Here is a 23,314-nt window from a genome sequence, read left to right on the forward strand (position 1 = left end):
CTATATCACCGTTCCGTCACTGTCGCTGGGTCAAAATCTTGGAACTCCCTTCCTCACAGCACTGGGGTGCCTACCCCACATGGACTGTAGCGGTTCAAGTTCAAGCGGTTCACCACCTTCTCAAGGGCAATTAGGGATGGGCAATAAATGCTGGCTTCGCCATCGACACCCACATCCCATGAAACCACTAAAACTAAAATTTAAGGAAAGATGTGAAGGCATTGGAGAGAGTACAACAAAGATTCACGAGAATGTCTCAAGGGATGAGAAACTTCATTTCTGAAGATAGATTGGAGAAATTGGGACTCTTTTCCTTGGAGAAGAGAAGGCTGAGAGAAGGTTTGATAGAGGTAATCAAAACTATGAGGGGTCTGGACAGTGCAGATTGGGAGAAACTCTTCCGACTCATGAAAGGATCAAAAACGAAAGGGCTCAGATTTAAGGTAATTGGCAAAAGAAGCAATGGCAACATGAGGAAAAATGTTTCATGCAGTGAATGGTTAGGATCTGGAATGCACTGCCAGAGAGTGCAGTGGAGGCAGGTTCAACTGAGGTATTCAAAAGGAAGTTAAATAGTTACTTGAAAAGGAAGAATGTACAGGGTTATGGGAGAAGATGGGGAAATGGCACCAAGTGAATTGCTCTCCCAGAGAGCTGGTGCAGACACGATGTCCTCCTGTGCTGTAAGATTTCTGTGATTCTGTGAACACCAAAACTGCACATAGTGCTCCAACTGAGTATTAATCAATGTTTTGTATAAATCTATTCTTGTATTTGATGCCTCTCTCTGTAAGACCTCAAATGCTGTTGGCCTTTTCATGGCTTTATCTCCTTGCGTGTTCAGGAAGGAGCTGAATGATAATAAGGCAAGTTTAGCTGCCCTTGACATCAAGGTAACTAGGCCCAGGGCTATGTTCCATTTCTGGATTTGCTGCCTCTTTGTATAACTGAGCATTCATAAGTGCTCTCACCACTATATCACCAGTGCTCTCCATTCCCAGCTTCTTCCAGTGATCATTGTCCTTAGCCGCCTCCCTAATCTTCCTATTTTGCAGACCCTTGTGCTACTGTACTTCGAGGCCACACGTTACTTGGTCCAGTTCTAAAACTCAGCCTTGGCCACCCACACACTAATTCTAACCTCCTCTATGGCTTCCTGCATCTTTGCCCAAGTTAATTTCTCACCTGCATGTATTTTAACAGTTTCCATGCAGGTTGTATATTTTGGCTGGCATCTTCCCTTGTCTTGAGGGTTTTAACGAAGGTAGAACAGAGAAATTGATTAAATTAGTGGAGGAACATTTGTGAGAATCATAAGCCTGGCTTTAAATTAAATGGGTTATGACAACATTAAATAATGCTGCTTAGAAATAGAGATTGGGAAATGAATGTGAGGGGCAGAGTTCCTGAAGAGTATTGGAAAACGCTGAGCAGATATCACAGGGAGAAAAATGTGACCCTGTAGAGAGAGGGAATGTGAATGAAGTGCAGAGCGCACACAAAAAGAAGGAGGCAGTGAAATAATTGAAGAAGAGAGGCATAATTTTCATATCAGTGGACATCAGCTAATCTGCTTTGTGTATTGGAATCAAGTTGAAGCAGAACTTCACTTTTCTAAGTGTTTTTTGTTGTAAAATATGTGACAGTCGCTTGCCTGCAAGCAGTTGACAATTGTACTCTGGTCAGAGGTGACATTTATTTAAGTTTTTCATGAAAACTATTCACTTTTAATATTCCTGTTAGGATTATGTTAAGTAATTCTGTCGCGCATCTCTGAGGAGATTATTTCTCTATTCAATTAACTATCAAGTGCCTTAATCTGCTGTTGTATCATGATTTTAATTTTCCTTTTCTTTGAAATAATTTTTTGTTTCAAAGCTTGAGATGATAAGCGAACCAAATGTGATTTAGTGTGCTACCTATAAGAAATTAGTAAATAAATTCAGTAAGTCTATTGCATAGCACAGATTAAAACGATCTGTGAATGAACTGATTAAAAAAAAAACATTTTAGACAATGTTGTGAACTTTATTAGTACACTTAATTTTAATGTAACTCCGGTTGTTAAATAAGCTACTGTGGTAAATTGCATGCTCATCTCTTTGTGAGGTCTGGAGGACAGTGAAACGGGTGCTCTCAAAAACTTTCCATTTTAAAAATAGTTTTGAGAAGATTAATGTTGAAAACCTCTTTTCTCATCAAAAGACAGGCCCTTTGTAATGAGCACCATAGTGACAGGGACCATTGTTGACGTGTCCGATTGCGACACAGTGATGTGACGTAGAATGGCCGTACGTTGTAGATTTCTATTCTTTTAGATTTCCTATTTTTCCCCTTGAGCCTAAAATTTGTTTTGTTGTGGCAGTCCTAAAATGACATGTAATCTTGAATCTTGTAAGAGTTAGAAAAATACCCGGTCACAACAGTATTTTGTGCAATTATGATTTAGAAATAAGTTGTAACCATTCATTGCACAGTCATCTTGGACATCATTTTAGAACTTTAAGAATCCAATTATCTTTGATCTAATTTGTGCCCTCGGGGTTGCTGAAGTTTTCAGTATAATAGAAAATGATTTGGAAGAGGCTGGTTTATTGATGAACTTGGGGCCACAAAAGTAATCCATTTAATTGTTCAGATATTTTAAATATTTTTAGTACTGGATCTGTTGTCAGAAGATGTAATTGTATTTGGGAATATAGACCATTCAAGTCCATTTACTTGCTTTGTAGAAAAGGTTGCATGTTAATTTGATTACACTCTGACTACTCCCCTTTTGCTTTGGAAATTGTTTTAAAAGGCCACAGGTGAAAGGGAAAGAAAGTCTTGTGCAGAAAAAATCCCCTATTTGCCCAGAATTTGCTGAGAAAATAGTGGTGAGTTTATGGCACATGCTGTTAATAATGCATTAAAAAACACAAATTTGTGGGGAGGAGTCAACATGGTTTTATGAAAGGGAAATCATGTTTGACAAATTTGTTCGAGTTCTTTGAGGATATAACAAGAAGAGTGGATAAAGGGGAATGGATAGATGTAGTGTATTTGGATTTTCAGAAGGCGTTCGATAAGGTGCCACATAAAAGGTTATTGCACAAAATAAGAGCTCAGGATATTGGGGGTAATGTGTTGGCATGGATTGGCGAACACACAGAAGGCAGAGCGTGGGGATTAATGGGTCTTTTTCAGGTTGGAAAGGCGTAACTAGTGGGTTGCCACAAGGATCGGTCCTAGGGCCTCAACTATTTGCTATCTATATTAATGACTTGGAGGAAGGGACAGAGTGTAATGTATCCACATTTGCTGATGAAAGAAAATAGGTGGGAAGGCATGTTATGATGAGGACATAAGGAATCTGCAAAGGGATATGGATAGGTTAAGGGAGTGGGCAAAAACTTGACAGATGGAGTTCAATGCAGGAAAGTGTGAGGTCATCCACTTTGGTCGGAAGAATGAAAAGGCAGATTATTATTTAGATGGAGAAAAACTACAAAATATTGCAGTACAGAGGGATCTGGGTGTTCTTATACATGAAACACAAAAAGTTAGTATGCAGGTGGAGCAAGTAATTAGGAAGGCAAATGGAATTTTGGCCTTTATTGCTAAGGGGTTAGAGTTTAAAAATAGGGAAGTCTTGTTACAACTGTCCAGGGTATTGGTGAGGCCACACCTGGAGTAATGCGTAGAGTTTTGGTTCCCGTATTTAAGGAAGGATATAAGTCGTTGGCACCAGCTGGACCTCATCGTCACAAGGCGAGCCTCCTTAAACCGTGTTCAAGTCACACACAGCTTCCACAGTGTGGACTGCGACACGGACCACTCCCTGGTGTGCAGCAAGGTTAGACTCAAACCAAAGAAGCTGCATCACTCCAAGCAGAAGGGCCACCCGCGCATCAACACGAGCAGAATTTCTTATCCAGAGCTGTTGCAAAAATTTCTAAATACACTTGTAAAAGCCCTTCAAAACACTCCCACAGGGAATGCTGATACCAAGTGGGCCCACATCAGAGACGCCATCTATGAGTCAGCTTTGACCACCTATGGCAAACGTGTGAAGAGAAATGCAGACTGGTTTCAATCTCATTTTGAAGAGCTGGAACCTGTCATAGCCGCTAAGCGCATTGTACTGTTGAACTACAAGAAAGCCCCCAGCGTGTTAACATCCATAGCACTTAAAGCAGCCAGAAGCACTGCACAAAAAACAGCCAGGCGCTGCGCAAATGACTATTGGCAACACCTATGCAGTCATATTCAGCTGGCCTCAGACATCGGAAACATCAGAGGAATGTATGATGGCATTAAGAGAGCTTTTGGGCCAACCATCAAGAAGATCGCCTCCCCTCAAATCTAAATCAGGTGACACAATCACTGACCAACGCAAGCAAATGGACCGCTGGGTGGAGCACGACTGAGAACTGTACTCCAGGGAGAATTTTGTCACTGAGACCGCCCTCAATGCAGCCCAGCCTCTACCAGTCATGGATGAGCTGGACGTACAGCCAACAAAATCGGAACTCAGTGATGCCATTGATTCTCTAGCCAGCGGAAAAGCCCCTGGGAAGGACGGCATTACCCCTGAAATAATCAAGAGTGCCAAGCCTGCTATACTCTCAGCACTCCATGAACTGCTTTGCCTGTGCTGGGACGAGGGAGCAGTACCACAGGACATGCGCGATGCCAATATCATCACCCTCTATAAAAACAAGGGTGACGGCGGTGACTGCACCAACTACCGTGGAATCTCCCTGCTCAGCATAGTGGGGAAAGTCTTTGTTCGAGTCGCTTTAAACAGGCTCCAGAAGCTGGCCGAGCGCATCTATCCTGAAGCACAGTGTGGCTTTCATGCAGAGAGATCGACTGTTGACATGCTGTTCTCCCTTCGTCAGATACAGGAGAAATGCCGCGAACAACAGATGCCCCTCTACGTTGCTTTCATTGATCTCACCAAAGCCTTTGACCTCGTCAGCAGACGTGGTCTCTTCAGACTACTAGAAAAGATCGGATGTCCACCAAAGCTACTAAGTATCATCACCTCATTCCATGACAATATGAAAGGCACAATTCAGCATAGCGGCACCTCATCAGACCCCTTTACTATCCTGAGTGGCGTGAAACAGGGCTATGTTCTCGCACCCACACTGTTTGGGATTTTCTTCTCCCTGCTGCTGTCACATGCGTTCAAGTCTTCGGAAGAAGGAATTTTCCTCCACACAAGATCAGGTGGCAGGTTGTTCAACCTTGCCCGTCTAAGAGCGAAGACCAAAGTACGGAAAGTCCTCATCAGGGAACTCCTCTTTGCTGACGATGCTGCTTTAACATCTCACACTGAAGAGTGTCTGCAGAGTCTCATCGACAGGTTTGCGGCTGCCTGCAACGAATTTGGCCTAAACATCAGCCTCAAGAAAACGAACATCATGGGACAGGACGTCAGAAATGCTCCATCCTTCAATATCGGCGACCACGCTCTGGAAGTGGTTCAAGAGTTCACCTACCTAGGCTCAACTATCACCAGTAACCTGTCTCTCGATGCAGAAATCAACAAGCGCATGGGAGAGGCTTCCACTGCTATGTCCAGACTGGCCAAGAGAGTGTGGGAAAATGGCGCACTGACACGGAACACAAAAGTCTGAGTGTATCAAGCCTGTGTCCTCAGTACCTTGCTCTATGGCAGCGAGGCCTGGACAACGTACGTCAGCCAAGAGTGACGTCTCAATTCATTCCATCTTCGCTGCCTCTGGAGAATCCTTGGCTTCAGGTGGCAGGACCATATCTCCAACACAGAAGTCCTCGAGGCGGCCAACATCCCCAGCTTATACACACGAGTGAGGCAGCTGCGCTTGAGATGGCTTGGCCATGTGAGCCGCATGGAAGATGGCAGGATCCCCAAAGACACATTGTACAGCGAGCTCGCCACTGGTATCAGACTCATCGGCCGTCCATGTCTCCGCTTTAAAGACGTCTGCAAACGCGACATGAAATCCTGTGACATTGATCACAAGTCGTGGGAGTCAGTTGCCAGCGATCGCCAGAGCTGGCGGGCAGCCATAAAGGCGGGGCTAAAGTGTGGCGAGTCGAAGAGACTTAGCAGTTGGCAGGAAAAAAGTCAGAAGCGCAAGGGGAGAGCCAACTGTGTAACAGTCCCGACAAACAATTTTATCTGCAGCACCTGTGGAAGAGTCTGTCACTCTAGTATTGGCCTTTATAGCCGCTCTAGGCGCTGCTCCACAAACCACTGACCACCTCCAGGCGCTTACCCATTGTCTCTTGAGACAAGGAGGCCAAAGAACAAGAAGATACTAGCATTGGAGGCAGTTCAGAAAAGGTTCACTAGGCTGATTCCTGGGATGAAGGGGTTGTCTTATCAAGAACGGCTAAACAGGTTAGGCCTTTATTCATTGGAGTTGAGAAGAATGAGAGGTGATCTTATAGAAACATAAGATTTTAAGGGGGCTTGACAGGGTAGATGTTGAGAATATGTTTCCATTGGTGGGGGAATCTCGAACTAGGGGACAGAGTTACAGAATAAGCGGGCACACATTTAAAACTGAGATGCGAAGGAATTTCTTCTCTGAGGGTGGTGAATCTCTGGAATTCTCTACCTCAGAGTTGTGGAGGCTAGATCACTAAATGTATTTAAGGAGGAGGTTGATAGATTTTTGAAATCTCGGCGAGTCGAGAGTGATGCGGAGCAGGCCCGAAAGAGGAGTTGAGGCCTGGGACAGATCAGCAATGATCTTGAATGGCAGGGCAGGCTTGAGGGTCTGAATGGCCTACTCCTGCTCCTATTTCTTATCTTCTTAGGAAGCGATATGTTGTAAGTTGAGAATTTCCACAAATTGCTGGATGATTTGTGCTGCCCTGCCAGTTGCCTCGCCAAAAATGTAGCTTGCTGTCAACCTCCCCATGAGTTTCAAGGAAGTGCTGCAAAATAAGGACCCTATTAATAAGGTAATTTATGTTTCCCATGATCTTACATTATGAAACCAGTTAGCAATTAATGATTGTTCTGCACGTACCACATAAAGCATGCAACCAGGATGGAAATTGAAGTGAGGAAATTATAAAAGGAAGCAAATCCCTCACCGAGAAAATAAAATGCATTAAGGGCATACAACTAAATGATAGAACTGAAGGTAATCAAAGAGAGCACAGATTGGAAAGTGCTTTACTGGAAGCAGATATCACTGATTGACAATCTGTGGGTTAATATGTGGCTGGGAAAGCAATAAATGTTTCTGACCAGAAGAGAGGAAGATCATCAAATTTGATCTGTTGCGAATTGCTGTACTATCAAGCTTTTGCATGTCGGCTGGAGCTGCCTTTGGTTCTTCAATTTCATGAATTAAAAAACTTCTGAGCCCTGGGCAAGAGGCTATCTTATTTATATGTTTGTATCACGTTCCCTTGGCAAAAATATTTTCCTTCATGTAATTTGTTTTTTTTTATTTATGTCAATAATCAGATTCCAAGTTGCCACCAGAGCTTTACTAACCATTCAAATCCTTTAATTTCATTAGTTCAGGAGACAGATAGGTTACTGGTTCTGTTGACTCACCTGTTGTCCTTGCACTTTCAGTAAATCACACTTCCAGCAATTTGCAGCACAAAATTAACTGGAGCTGAAGTGGGGCAGTGGGCGGTGGAATCCAACCTATGGTGCTTGCTCGAGATGCCCTGCTTCAACAAATGCTGGTCCATGTTTAATGACAAAGAAAAAATAATACCTCACTTTGCAAAGGCATTGGTCCTCTCAAGAAATGTGTAGTACACTGATATTACAGTAAGGATTGTGGCACATTAAATAATTTTATCTTTTGAAGCATTAAGCAGTTTTGAACATTGGAAAATGTTTTTAATGATTAGAAGTAATTCAAACAGAGTATGACATAATAAAAGGCCAAATTGATTTAATTGACATCAGTGCCTTGATTAGGTAACTACTTCTCAAATCTGGCAAAGCAGACCAAGCAGTTCATTTGCAATTGCTTAAATATACATAATTTTATTTGTGAAGAAAATCAGTTGCAAACCCAATTTCCTGCAATTGGAATGCCATACACTTCATAACAGTAATGTTGAAGAGCACAAATGTACTGCATGAATTTGTCCACTATTTCACTTTTAGGTCAGTAGATTGTTTTATTCTTCGTGATTTGTGAACACCATGATAGCTGACTCAATCACTTTAAACATCTGAATTTCCTCCCAAATTAACTACCTACTACCTTTTTCTTGGTTCTAAATTTTACTGTTTTTGTTTTGTTGCTCAGATTGGTTTAATATGTTTTATCAATGTCTGCTTTTCATCAGAAATTGAATGTTAATGGGTTCTCGTGATTTATTAAAGCTGACTTTCTAAAATATTACTGTTTGTGTGATGTGCAATGTGAGAATAAGTGCTGACACCAAACCTGATAGTGGAAAAAGTACAATTGGATTTTCTATTCTAAAGAGTGCATTTAATGAGAAATTTAACTGCAGGATTGCCTGTACATTATAATGTCTGAAAGTGACTGCACTGAAAATGTAGAGATCTATTGGGGAATGATAATGGAAGGGAGAACTCTGAGACAAGGGATTCTGTCAGTACAAAATGTCCAATAATTTGCTAAATATTTATTGTATAGCAATTTCACTTTACAGTTCACTCCCTGCTGAGTTGACAAAATGTTCTATCTGATGGAAGATTCATTTGAACTTGGTAATTGTGAGAATTTTCATGTAACAGGTGATGCAACTGAATCTGAATGCTATGCCTGTGAATTTTTGGTTTGAATTCAGATTTAATCCTTTTTTGCCTGTATTTTTCTTTTTGCATAGCTCAAAATTGTTCCGGACTTCGTACATGTGAACAGTGTTTGGAACACCCTGGTTGTGGTTGGTGCAATGACCCCACTAATACAGGAAAGGGACATTGTATCGAAGGCTCTTCAAGAGGACCAATGAAATCTGCTGGGAGGAATATCCAGGAAATGACACTTGATACAGGTCTTTGTCCAAAAGACAAAAACAATGAATGGGCTTTCATTCAGTGTCCAGGTAGGTATTACTGCTCTGCCACTAATCTTTAGCTTTGCGTTAGCAACAAATTGTTAGAGTACAATAGTGAAATAGTTAATTATAAAAACAGTTAAATGAGTTTTAAATAGTATTTTTGGTGCTGTTACTAAACAAGCACAGCTTATATTTTGGTTCACTGTTTTAGTGTAAACGTTCATGTTCTCATATCAATACAGTAATTTCTGCAGTTTTATGTGAAATGACCTGGTGCGAATTAAATACTTGTGTTCTAAATTGGCTTTCATCCAATTTATGCACAACTAAAGCACATAGAAGCCCAAACTAATGAGAATTGTATATGTAATTCTTAGACCAATTTTGTCTGATAATGCTCCTGTGAAATGTCTTGGTATGTTTTTATGACATTAAAAGCATTATATAAATGCAGCTTCATGTTGCCAGTCCAATTATTTTGTAATGCAGAAATTTTGGCTCCCTATTTTCTTTCAAGAGTTTTGTCTGTCATATCCAATTGAGAAGATCGTGATGAGGAACATTGGGGTGGTAGGTCCTCAGTCGTGACTAACTTTTCCAAAATTGTGTGCCATTGAAAATCTGTCTAAGCCAATCCCAAGTGCAGATTTCCAGATAGTGTTGTGGAGATACTTCCCTGTGCATCTGTTACTTTATGACTGAAGGGAGATCCACTTACTTCATGACTGAAGGGAGATCTACTGGCCGGCAGGGGGAAGGGGGTGTTGGCGAATTTAGCAATTTAAAAAAAAACGACTTATGCCTTTTTACAATATTCTATAGATGGAAAAAGTACCTCACAATGAAAGTGCTACACCCTGGATGATCTTTCTCCTTGAGTCGAGTACTTAATTCTCATAAACTATGACCTGATCTACTTAGTTTAGTTTTAGTTTAGAGATACAGCACTGAAACAGGCTCTTTAGCCCACCGAGTCTGTGCCGACCATCAACCACCTATTTATACTAATCTTACGCTCTATACATTTATACTAATCCCATATTCCTACCACATCCCCACCTGTCCCTATATTTCCCTACCACCTACCTATACTAGGGGCAATTTATAATGGCCAATTTACCTACCAACCTGCAAGTCTTTTGGCTGTGGGAGGAAACCGGAGCACCCGGAGAAAACCCACGCAGACACAGGGAGGACTTGCAAACTCCACACAGGCAGTACCCAGAATTGAACCCGGGTCGCTGGAGCTGTGAGGCTGTGGTGCTAACCACTGCGCCACTGTGCCGCCCTAGCTATTACCATTTTTAGTGTTGGAAAAGGATGTTGATTTGTTTCCGCGCTCACCAGCTCTTCTCAGTTATATAATCTCCAGGTAGGTTTTGATAAGTCATGTAAGGTGAATTCTTTTACTTCAGATGTTTTCTTTCAAGTGAATAGTATCTTCAGCTTTCACTGCACAATGGCCATTTTAAATATGGGAGAGAATTGCTGCATAGAGATACAAGATAGCTTCAGGAGAGGACAGTAATGTTTTAGGCATGTGGAATTCAGGACTGAAGTCTGACCAAAGATTTAGTGTCTATAAAATGATGAAATTTAAAGTTCATTAACTGCCTGAGACAATAGTCCAGACTTTCATTTTAAATAATTGCTGAATTTCCATTTTAGGAGTTAGCAGCAGCAACAATCCATTGAACAACAATTAAAGATTAAAGGGCTGCTATATAGCAAATAAGGAACATTTAATGATGCAACTCTAACATTGTAAGTTCCATTCCATACACTAGGGAAGGAGAACCAGAGCAATATGTATTATTTGACAGTTTTGAGATATCACTTCCTACAGCTGCAAAGAGAGGAATGGGAAATAATTATTGAGGATTTTTTGTGGTGAAATTGGAGATGGTAGTTTCATCCTCTCTTTTTCTGGGCCATTTTATGGAATTTGTCAACTATTTCATGTTGTTCCACGAAGCAGCAGCATTTGATGCCTTAACATTGCGTTACATTATTAGCTTATGTACTGAAAAGAGTCCAAAAGCCTGCCTATTTGTAGGTTCAGTTGCATCTGAGTAAATAATGAAGCAATTTAATTTTTGGCTTAGCAATGTTCCATTTGAAAAGATGAGAGTTAATCCAAAACAGTTAACATAGATTTATACACGGCAGGCCATTCTAACCTGCTCAGATTCTTGAAGGAATTAACAAAGTGAATTCAGCAAATGTTATATATTATGATTTTCAAAGCCATTTGACAGTGAATCACACAAAAGATATGTTCTGAAAATTAAATCCACTGGTATTAGAGGTAAAATAATGGCGAGGTAGAAAGTGCTTGAAGGATATATAGATAAAAATAGAACAAAATGAATGTTTATCTACATTGGTAGGTTATATATGATGGTGTACCTTAGAGCTCTGTGTTGGAACCTCAATTCTATATACATCGCCAATTCAGACGTGTGCATAGAAAGAATGATATCAATGTTGGCTGATGCTATCAAACTGGCATGCTATGAGGAAAGATGTTGGAAACTGCAAGAGGATAGACAACTCGAGGGTGTTCAGAGATAGGTGGCAAATAGTGTAGATAAATGTTAATGAGCACATTTTTGGGGGTGGATTTGAGGAGAACAAACAGAATAGAAATTATTTCCAAATAGTAAAGTTCTCAATGGAGTGGAGGGACAGAACAATACACGGAATGTTTAAAGCTGGATTATAGGTGGAAATCTTATAGGAAGGACAAATAAGATTCCGGGTTTATATATGCGTACATTGAGTACAAAAATAGAGGTGGTAAATCTGACAACAGTCTGGACAAGTCACAGTTGCAGAACTTTGTGCAGTTTTGACCATTTCATTATAGAAAGGCTGTTGGAACCATGGATAAAATAGAAAATAAATTTACTAGGCTGATAGTGGGGATGAGAGGTGATAATTCTGACGAGAGAATTAGGAAAACTATAACTGTTTTCACTGGAGGAGAGAAAGACAAGGGGGAATCTAATAGAATTCAGCATTTTTAAAGAGGGCATAAAGTGGAATGCCATTTCCATTGTGTGCTTATCAGCATTATGATTAATACTGGACACATAAAGAGCGAGTTTAAAAGAATTTATTCTTGGAAAATGTTATTTATAATTGGAATGCAGCACCACAGTGGCTCTTGAAGCTGAATTGATCACATTTTGAAGTAATTAGATAAACAAATGAAAGATACAAATATTTAGTATCAAGGGCATGGTGACGGAGCAGGGAAATGCAAGTGAATAGTTCTGTATGGAGCGAGCACTGTGCAGGCATAATGGCTTTTGTGCTGGAATGTCTCTACTTCTCTGCCTTTTGATTCATTGTTGGTTCAAGCAAAAATGTTTCCAACCTCTGACCATTTGGGGAGTTGTGTCATAGGAAACAGTAAGGAGATTGGAAAGAGAAATTCACTTTGCAAGCTGGTGCAGGAATAATGCATGTATCTATTCAAGTATGGAGCGCAACAATATTGTGAAACTGTGCCTTTTCCTTTCCTGAATTTCCCTCTTTGAAGAATCTCCGGGCTTCTGTCTGTCTGCCAGGCGCACTCCCACTACAATGTAGTTCAGAACAGAACTCATCATGGGGAAATTACAGGCAGAAATAGGCTTTGGGATCCACTTCATTGTGCCAATTTGTCATGGCATTTGTGTTGATCACACAATGAACACTACTGTTATATTGTACTATTACTATAAACTGCGGAAAACCATTTAACCATTAAATTCCATAAAATTCTTGCAGCATAGCCACACTTGTACCCATCTAAAGCTCCCAATATCAACCATGCCAATGAAGATAGGCACTGAGCTGGAACAAGCACTTACCTGCAGTGAAAATTGGAGAACAGGTCACCGTTGGGCAATTTTGTTCATTTCATAGCAGCTGGTTATAGAGTGGTGTTGGCAGACATCTGAGATCAGCAAGAGTTGACACAAGTTTTTTAATGAGATCAAAAGGGTGTGGAAGGTTATCGGCGGCAGGTGGAAATGTGGAGTAATCAGTTCAGCCATGAACTTATTGAATGGCGGAGCAGGCTCGAAGGGCCGAGTGGCCTACTCCTGCTCCTTGTTCGTATGTACGTAAAATAAAAGGGATCCTTATAAAATTTTTGACAGGTTAGAAACTATATTATCTTTTTTCCTTGCTTAGCTAATGGGATTATAACTTTTGTCTTCGTAAATGTTGGGGAGGGAATAACTCCGTTAAGTAAGGTTTTAATAATTTTGTTCAAGCACATTATAATGGATATTTCATATGTTCAATTTTATTCTATTAAATACCCAGGCTATTGGAAAGAAAGACAGACTTGCATTTATATAGTGCTTTTCATGACCACCAGATGTCTCAAAGCCCTTTACAGCCAGTGAAGTATTTTTTGAAGTGTAGTCACTGTTGTAATGTAGGAAGAATGTAGACATGATTCCAGGATGGTATGTTGCCTCCCTGATGCAAGGGTCTTGGATATCACTGAGCAGCTACAAAGTATTCTGGAAGGTGAGGGTGCACAGCCAAAGGTTGTGGTCCAATGACATAGGGAGAAAGAGGGATGAGGTCCAGCAAAAAGAATTTATGGAGCTAGGTGGCAGATTGAAAAGTAGGACCTCAAGAGTTGCAATCTCTGCGTGTCTTCCAGTGCCATGGGCTAGTGAGTATATGAATAGGAGGTTAGAGCAGACGAATGCATGATTGGGGAGATGGTGCAGGAGGGAGTGCTTTAGTTTCCTGGATCACAGGGCCTGTTTCTGGCGAAGGTGGGATCTGTATAAGATGGACAGGTTGCACCTGAACTGGAACAGGACCAGCATCCTTGCTGAGAGGTTTGCTAGTGCTGTTTGCGGGGGGGGGTTTAAACTAATTTGGCAGGGGGATGGGATACAGAATGAAAACAGTAGGGGGTCATGTACAATCAAATATAAATGTGAATCTAAGTCAGTCTGGAGGGCAGAGTAAATGTAGCCCTGTTAAGGCTCGCAAATAATGCAAGGCTGGATTGTATCTATTTTAATGCAAGGTGTCTTACTAGTAAGGCAGATGAATTGAGGCATTGATTAACACATGGGAATATGATATTGCTGTCATTGAGACATGGTTGAGGGACGGGCAGGACTGGCAGCTTAATATCCCAGGGTATAGAATGTTCAGCCGTGATGGGAGGGGATAAAAGAGAAGGTCGCATTGCACTGTTGATTAAAGAGTCAATTACTGCAGTAAGGAGGGATGATATCTTAGAGGATTCCTCTAATGAGGCCATATGGGTAGAACTTGAAAACAAAAAGTGATACCCACTTGGCTGGGAATGTACTACAGGCCTCCAAACAGTCAGGCAGTGATAGAGGAGCAGGTATATAAGCAAATCTCAGAGAGGTGAAAAAATAATAGGGTAATAATAGTAGGGGATTTCAACTTCCCCTATGTTAGAGGGAATAGTCTTAGTGTAAAAGGCTTAAAGGGGGCGGAATTCTTCAAGTGCATTCAGGAGAGCTTTTTGAGCCAGCATGTAGAGACTCCTACAAGAGGGGGAGCGGTACTGGACTTAATCCTAGGGAATGAAGCGGACAAATGGTAGAAGTGGCAGTGGGGGAGAATTTCGGGGATAGTGACCATAACTCTAAGATTTAAGGTTGTTATAGAAAAGGGCATCGAGGGACTGAAAATAAGGGTACAGAACTGGGGGAAGGCAGATTTCAATATGATAAAACAGCGTCTGGCCAAAGTTAACTGGGAGCAGCTTCTTAGAGGAAAGTCTACATCCGACCAGTGGGAGTCATTTAGAAAGGAAATTGTGAGGGTTCAGGTCCAGCATGTTCCTGTAAAGGTGAAGAGTAGGACCAACAGGTCAAGGGAACCCTGGATGTCAAGGGATATAGAGGATTGGATAAAGGAAAAAAAGGAGGCGTATGGCAGACTCAGAGTGCTGAAAACAGTGGAGGCCCTAGAGGACAATAGAAAGTGTAGGGGAGTACTTAATAAAGTAATTAGGAGAGCGAAGAGGGAGCATGGAAAATCACTGGCAGACAAGATAATGGAAAATACGAAGGCGTTTTATAAGTATGTTAGGGGCAAGAGGATAACCAGGGAAAAAGTGGGGCCCATTAGGGATCAAAGTGGCAATCTGTATGTGGAACCGGAGGATATAGGTGAGGTTTTGAACGATTACTTTTCAGCTGTGTTCACTATGGAGAGGGACGATGTAGGTGTAGTGATCGGGGGTGGGGGAGATTGTGATATACTTGATCAAATTAGCATTGAAAAGGAGGAAATATTAGCTGTATTAGCGGGCTTAAAGGTGGATAAATCCCCAGGCCCAGATCAGATGTATCCCAGGTTGCTATGTGAGACAAGGGAGGAGATAGAAGGGGCTCTGACACAGGAGAAGTGCCAGAGGACTGGAGGACAGCGAATGTGGTACCATTATTCAAGAAGGGTAGCAGGGATAAACCAGGTAATTATAGACCAGTGAGTCTAACATCAGTGGTAGGGAAATTATTGGAAAAAATTCTGAGAGACAGGATTAATCTCCATTTGGAGAGGCAGGGATTGATCAGGGATAGTCAGCATGGCTTTGTCAGGGGGAGATCGTGTCTAACTAACTTGATTGAATTTTTCGGAGGCGGTGACTAAATGTGTAGATGAGGGTAAAGCAGTTGATGTAGTCTACATGGACTTCAGTAAGGCTTTTGATAAGTTCCCGCATGGGAGGTTGGTTAAGAAGGTAAGAGCCCATGGGATCCAGGGTAATTTGGCAAATTGGATACAAAATTGGCTTAGTGGAAGGAGGCAGAGGGTGATGGTCGAGGGTTGTTTTTGTGAATGGAAGCCTGTGACCAGTGGGATACCACAGAGATCAGTGCTGGGACCCTTACTGTTTGTACTGTAAAGGAATGATTTAGACATGAATATAGGAGATATGGTCAGTAAGTTCGCAGATGACATGAAAATTGGTGGTGTCGTAAATAGTGAGGAGGAAAGCCTTAGATTACAGGACGATACAGATGGGCTGGTAAGATGGGCAGAGCTGTGGCAAATGGAGTTTAATCCTGAGAATTGTAAGGTGATGCACTTTGGGAGGTTGAACAAGGCAATGATACAATGGATGGTAGGACCCTAGGGAGTACAGAGGGTCAGTGGGACCTTGGTGTACTTGTCCGTAGATCACTGAAGGCAGCAGCACAGGTAGGTAAGGTGGTTAGGAAGGCATATGTGATACTTGCCTTTGTTAGCCGAATATAAGAGCAGGGACGTTATGATGGAGCTGTATAAAACGCTGGTTAGGCCACAGCTGGAGTACTGTATATAGTTCTGGTCACCACACTGTAGGAAGGATGTGATTGCACTGGAGAGGGTGGAGACGAGATTCACCAGGATGTTGCCTGGGCTGGAGCATTTCAATTTTGAGGAGACTGGATAGGCTGGGGTTGTTTTCCTTGGAGCAGAGAAGGCTGAGGGGGGACCTGATTGAGGTATACAAAATTATGAGGGCATTGATAGGATAGATAGGAAGAAACATTTTCCCTTAGCAGAGGGATCAATAACAAGGGGGCATAGATTTAAGGGAAGGGGCAGGAGGTTTAGAGGGGAGTTGAGGAGGAATCTTTTCACCCAGAAGGTGGTTGGAAACTGGAACACTGCCTGAAGAGGTGGTAGAGGCAGGAACACTCACGACATTTAAGACGTATTTAGATGAGCACTTGAAACGCCACACCAGACAAGGCTACGGGCCAAGTGCAGGGAAATGGGGTCAGTTTGGACCGGTGCTTGATGGTTGGCGCAGGCGCTTTGGGCCGAAGGACCTGTTTCTGTGCCGTAAAACTCTGACTGTAAGTTCAAGACATTGTTTTCAGAAGGGAGGTTTACATCTTTCCTTTTTGTGCAATGTTACATTTATGCTATAAAGTTTTTGCAGAAGTCCACAAAACCAAAAATTGAGTATATTCAACACCGAGATAAATAGATTTTTGGACACTCAGAATAAAGGTATATGGGGAGAGCGTGGGAAATTAAAGTTGAGGTAGAAGATCAACTATGATCTTATTGAATGGCAAAGCAGGCTCAAGGGGTTGTATGGCCTATTCCTGCTCATATTTCTTAAGTTCTTAAAAGATAATGGCTTTTTTTTAATACCAACATCATGCATTTTTGCACCAGACAAAATACCCTATACAAATTATTTCACATTGGGGCATCTTGTGCAATCATAGGATGACTATCATTTTGTTTAGTAATTAGAGAAGAAGTAATATGTTTTGTTCCATGTAATTTATTCTCGTCTTTAAGTTGTCAATAAATGTTCTCGTTAGCACGCAATACTTTGAAAAATAGATTTTAGCATGGAGGATTATGTAATTCATCTGTGTATCAAAGCTGTTTTTTTTATTTGTTCATGGGATGTGGGCATCATCGGCTAGGCCAACATGTATTACCCATCCCTAATTGCCCTTGAGAAGATGATGCTGAGCTGCGTTTTTGAACCGCTGCAGTCCTTGTGGTGTAGGTACATCCACAGTGCTGTGAGGAAGGGAGTTCCAGGATTTTGATCCAGTGACATTGAAGGAATGGCAATATAGTTCCAAGTCAGGATGGTGTGTGGCTTGGAAGGGAACTTGCAGATGGTGGTGTTCTCATGCATCTGCTGCCCTTGTCCTTCTAGGTGGTAGAGGTCATGGGTTTGGAAGGTACTGTCGAAGGAGTCTTGGTGAGTTGCTGCAGTGCATCTTGTAGATGGTACATAGCTGCAACTGTGGTGGTGGAGGGAGTGAAAGTTGAGGGTTGTGGATGGGGTGCCAATCAAGCGGGCTGCTTTGCTCTGGATGATATCAAGCTTCTTGAGTGTTGTTGGAGCAGCACCCATCCACGCAAGTGGAGAGTATTCCATCACACTCCTGACTTGTGCCTTGTAGATGGTGGACAGGATTTGGGGAGACAGGAGGTGAGTTACTCGCCGCAGAATTCCCAGCCTCTGACTTGATCTTGTAGCCACAGCATTTATGTGGCTGGTCCATTTCAGTTTCCGGTCCATGGTAATCCCAGGATGTTGATAGTGTGGGATTCAATGATTGTAATGCCATTGAATGTCAAGGGGAGATGGTTAGATTCTGTCTTGTTGGAGATGGTCATTGCCTGGCACTTGTGTGGTGCGAATGTTACTTGCCACTTATCAGCCCAAGCTTGGATGTTGACCAAGTCTGCTGCATATTGACATGGGCTGCTTCAGTAACTGAGGAGTCGCGAATGGTGCTGAACATTGTGCAATCATCAGCGAACATCCCCACTTCTGACCTTATGATGGAGGAAAGGTCATTGATGAAGCAGCTGAAGATGGTTGGGCCGAGGACATTACCCTGAGGACCTCCTGCAGTGATATCCTGGAGCTGAGATGATTGACCTCCAACAACCACAACCATCTTCCTTTGTGCTAGGTATGACACCAAGCAGCGGAGAGTTTTCCCCCTGATTCCCATTGACTTCTGTTTTGCTAGGTCTCCTTGATGCCGTACTCGGTCAAATGCTGCCTTGATGTCAAGGGCAATCGCACTCATCTCGCCTCTGGAGTTCAGTTCTTTTGTCCATCTTTGGACCAAGGTTGTAATGATGTCAGGAGCTGAGTGGCCCTGGCAGAACCCAAACTGAGCGTCAGTGAGCAGGTTATTGCTGAGCAAGTGCTGCTTGATAGCACTGACTATGACCCCTTCCATCACTTTACTGATGATCGAGAGTAGACTGGGCAGTAATTGGCCAGGTAGGACTTGTCCTGCTTTTTGTGTACAGGACATACCTGGGCAATTCTCCACATTTCCGGGTAGATGCCAGTATTGTAGCTGTACTGGAACAGCTTGGCTAGGGGCTCAGCTAGTTCTGGACCACATGTCTCAAGTACCATTGCCGGAATGTTGTCAGGACCCATAGCCTTTGCAGTATCCAGTGCCTTCAGCTGTTTCTAGATATCACTCAAAGTGAATCGGATTGGCTGAAGACTGGCATCTGTGATGCTGGGGACCTCTGGTGTAGGCCAAGATGGGCCATCAACTCGGCGTTTTTGGCTGAAGATGGTAGCAAATGCATCAGCCGTGTTTTTTGCACTGATGTGCTGGGCTCCCCCATCATTGAGGATGGGAATATTTATGGTGCCGCCTCCTCCCATCAGTTGTTTAATTGCCCACCACCATTCACAACTGGATGTGGCAGGACTGCAGAGCTTAGATCTGATCCGTTGGATTGCATGGCCCTGTCTATTGCATGTTGCCTCTGCTGTTTGGCGTACATGTATTCCTGTGTTGTAGCTTCACCAGGCTGACACCTCATTTTTAGGTATGCCTGGTGCTGCCCTCCTGCACTCTTCATTGAACCAGGGTTGATCCCCTGGCTTGATGGTACTGGTAGAGTGGGGGATATGCCGGGCCATGAGGTTATACATTGTGATTGAATACAATTCTGCTGTTGCTGATGGCCCACAGTACCTCATGGATGCCCAGCTTTGAGTTGTTAGATCTGTTCGAAATCTAGCACAGTGGCCGTGCCACACACTATGGCAGGTACCCTCAATGTGAAGACGGGAGTTTGTCTCCACAAGCAGTGTGTGGTGGTCACTCTTAGCAAGACTGTCATGGACCGATGCATCTGTGACAGGTAGATTGGTTGGAACGAGGCCAAGTAGGTTTTTCCCTCTTGGTTCCCTCACCACCAGCCGCAGGCCCAGTCTGGCAGCTATGTCCTTTAGCACTTGACCAGCTCGGTCAGTAATGGTGCTGCTGAATCACTCTTAGTGATGGGCATTGAAGCCCCCCACCCAGAGTCTTTTTTGTGCCCTTGCTACCCTCTGTGCTTCTTCCAAGTGGTGTTCAACATGGAGAAGCACTGATTCATTGGCCAAGGGGAGGCAGTAGGTGATAATCAGCAGGAGGTTTCCTTGCCCATGTTTGACCTGATGCCATGCCACTTCATGGGGTCCAGAGTTAATGTTGAGGACTCCTGATTGTATTCCTTCCCATCTGGTTCAGTAATGTCCTTTAGGGAAGGAAATCTGCTGACATGAGAAATCATCAGAGGGAATGACAAAATGGCAGAGGCATTGAACAAATATTTTGTGTTTGTCTTCACAGTAGAAGACACAAGTTTGATACCAGAAATAGGCAGTTACCTAGGGGCTAAAAAGAGTGAGGAAATTAAGGATATTGATATCAGCCGAGAAAAAGTATTGGACAAACTTGAGGGACTAAAATCTGACAGTGCCCGGGACCGGATGGCCTACATCCTAGGGTTCTAAAAGAGATAGCTGCAGAGATAGTGGATGCGTGGTTATGATTTTCCAGAGTTCCTTAGATTCATGAATGGTCCTGTCAGATTGTAAGTTGGCAAATGTTAACCCGCTTTACAAGAAAGGAGATATGGAGATAACAGGGAACGACAGGCCAGTTAGCCGAACATCAGTCATTGGGAAGATGCTGGAAACTATTTTTTAAGAAGTCTTAACTTGCACTTGGTAAAGCATAGCATGATTAGAACAAGTCAGCATGGTTTTACAAAAGGGAGATCCTGTTTGACAAATTTATTAGAGGTTTTTGAGGATGTAACTCTTCTTCTTTGGCCTCCTTGTCTCGAGGTGCCTGGAGGTGGTCAGTGGTTTGTGAAGCAGTGCTTGGAGTGGTTATAAAAGCCAATTCTAGAGTGAAAGACTCTTCCACAGGTGCTGCAGATAAAATTGGTTGTCGGGGCTGTTACACAGTTGGCTCTCCCCTTGTGCTTCTGTCTTTTTTCCTGCCAATTGCTAAGTCTCTTCAACTCGCCACACTTTAGCCCCGCCTTTATGGCTGCCCGCCAGCTCTGGCAGTCACTGGCAACTGACTCCCACGACTTGTGGTCAGTGTCACAGGACTTCATGTCGCGTTTGCAGAAGTCTTTAAAGCGGAGACATGGACGGCCGGTGGGTCTGATACCAGTGACGAGCTCGTTGTACAATATGTCCTTGGGGATCCTGCCATCTTCCATGCGGCTCACATGGCCAAGCCATCTCAAACGCCGCTGACTCGGTGTATAAGCTGGGGATGTTGGCCGCCTCGAGGACTTCTGTGTTGGAGATACGGTCCTGCCACCTGATGCCAAGGATTCTCCAGAGGCAGCGAAGATGGAATGAGTTGAGACGTCGCTCTTGGCTGACGTACGTTGTCCAGGCCTCACTGCCGTAGAGCAAGGTACTGAGGACACAGGCTTGATACACTCGGACTTTTGTGTTCCGTGTCAGTGCGCCATTTTCCCACACTCTCTTGGCTCGTCTGGACATAGCAGTGGAAGCCTTTCCCGTGATGTTCGTTTTCTTGAGGCTGATGGTTAGGCCAAATTCGTTGCAGGCAGCCGCCATCCTGTCGATGAGCCTCTGCAGACACTCTTCAGTGTGAGATGTTAATGCAGCGTCGTCAGCAAAGAGGAGTTCCCTGATGAGGACTTTCCGTACTTTGGTCTTCGCTCTTAGACGGGCAAGGTTGAACAACCTGCCACCTGATCTTGTGTGGAGGAAAATTCCTTCTGAAGACTTGAACGCATGTGAGAGCAGCAGGGAGAAGATGATCCTGAACAGTGTAGGTGTGAGAACACAGCCCTGTTCCACGCCGCTCAGAATAGCAAAGGGGTCTGATGAGGCGCCGCTAAGCTGAATTGTGCCTTTCATATTGTCATGGAATGAGGTGATGATACTTAGTAGCAATGGTGGACATCCGATCTTTGCTATTAGTCTGAAGAGACCACGTCTGCTGACGAGGTCAAAGGCTTTGGTGGAATCAATGAAAGCAACGTAGAGGGGCATCTGTTGTTCACGGCATTTCTCCTGTATTTGGCGAAGGGAGAACAGCATGTCAATGGTGGATCGCTCTGCTCGAAAGCCACACTGTGCCTCAGGGTAGGCACGCTCAGCCAGCTTCTGGAGCCTGTTTAAAGTGACTTGAGCGAAGACTTTCCCCACTATGCTGAGCAGGGAGATTCCACGGTAGTTGTTGCAGTCACCGCCGTCACCCTTGTTTTTATAGTGGGTGATGATATTGGCATCGCGCATGTCCTGTGGTACTGCTCCCTCGTCCCAGCACAGGCAAAGCAGTTCGTAGAATGCTGAAAGTATAGCAGGCTTGGCACTCTTGATTATTTCAGGGGTAATGCCGTCCTTCCCAGGGGCTTTTCCGCTGGCTAGAGAATCAATGGCATCACTGAGTTCCGATTTTGTTGGCTGTACGTCCAGCTCATCCATGACTGGTAGAGGCTGGGCTGCATTGAGGGCGGTCTCAGTGGCAACATTTTCCCTGGAGTACAGTTCTAGGTAGTGCTCCACCCAGCGGTCCATTTGCTTGCGTTGGTCAGTGATTCTGTCCCATGATTTAGATTTGAGGTGGGGGGGGGGCGATCTTCTTGATGGTTGGACCAAAAGCTCTCTTAATGCCATCGTACATTCCTCTGATGTTTCCGGTGTCAGAGGCCAGCTGAATATGACTGCATAGTTGTTCCCAGTAGTCATTTGCGCAGCGCCTGGCTGTTCTTTGTGCAGCACTTCTGGCTGCTTTTCGTGCCACGGATGTTATCTCGCTGGGGGCTTTCTTGTAGTTCAGCAGTGCAATGCCCTTAGCGGCTATGACAGGTTCCAGCTCTTCAAAGTGAGATTGAAACCAGTCTGCATTCTGCTTCACGCATTTGCCATAGGTGGTCATTGCTGAGTCATAGATGGCGTCTCTGATGTGGGCCCACTTGGACTCTGCATCCCCTGTAGGAGTGTTTTGAAGAGTTTTTTCAAGTGAATTTAGAAACTTATGTAACAGCTGTGGATAAGAAATTCTACTCGTGTTGATGTCTGGGCGGCCCTTCTGCTTGGAGTGATGTGGCTTCTTTGGTTTGAGTTTAACCTTGCTGCACACCAGGGAGTAGTTGATGTCACAGTCCGCACTGTGGAAGCTGCGTGTGATTTGAACGCTGTTTAAAGAGGCTCGCCTTGTGACTATGAGGTCCAGCTGGTGCGAACAACGTGATCTTGGGTGCCTCCAAGAAACCTGGTGACAGGGTTTAGTATGAAAGAACGAGTTGGTGATGCAGAGGTTATGATAGGTACACAACTCAAGCAGTCTCTGTCCATTCTCATTCATCCTTCCAATGCCATAGAGCCCAAGGCAGGAGGGCCATGAGTCATGGTCGGCCCCAACTTTGGCATTCAAGTCCCCCAGCTGGAACAGGTGTTTGGTATTGGGGATGCTACTAATGATATTATGGAGTTCCTCGTAGAACTGGTCTTTAACTTCAAGTGGGGAGCAGAGTGTTGGAG

General features: G+C 43.5%; 1 protein-coding gene across 5 annotated transcripts in view; it reads left to right on the top strand.

Moving 5' to 3' along the window:
* Positions 1 to 23,314, top strand: part of atrnl1b (attractin-like 1b) — a 1,082,183-nt gene that overhangs the window by 325,937 nt on the left and 732,932 nt on the right. For all 5 annotated transcript variants that reach the window (XM_068052965.1, XM_068052967.1, XM_068052968.1 and 2 more), the window contains exon 18: positions 8,818 to 9,036. In XM_068052965.1, coding sequence (XP_067909066.1) covers positions 8,818 to 9,036 — 219 coding nt within the window. The remainder of the gene's footprint in view (positions 1 to 8,817; positions 9,037 to 23,314) is intronic.

This window comes from Heterodontus francisci, chromosome 20 (assembly GCF_036365525.1).
Source record: "Heterodontus francisci isolate sHetFra1 chromosome 20, sHetFra1.hap1, whole genome shotgun sequence".
Taxonomy (NCBI): Eukaryota; Metazoa; Chordata; class Chondrichthyes; order Heterodontiformes; family Heterodontidae; genus Heterodontus; species Heterodontus francisci.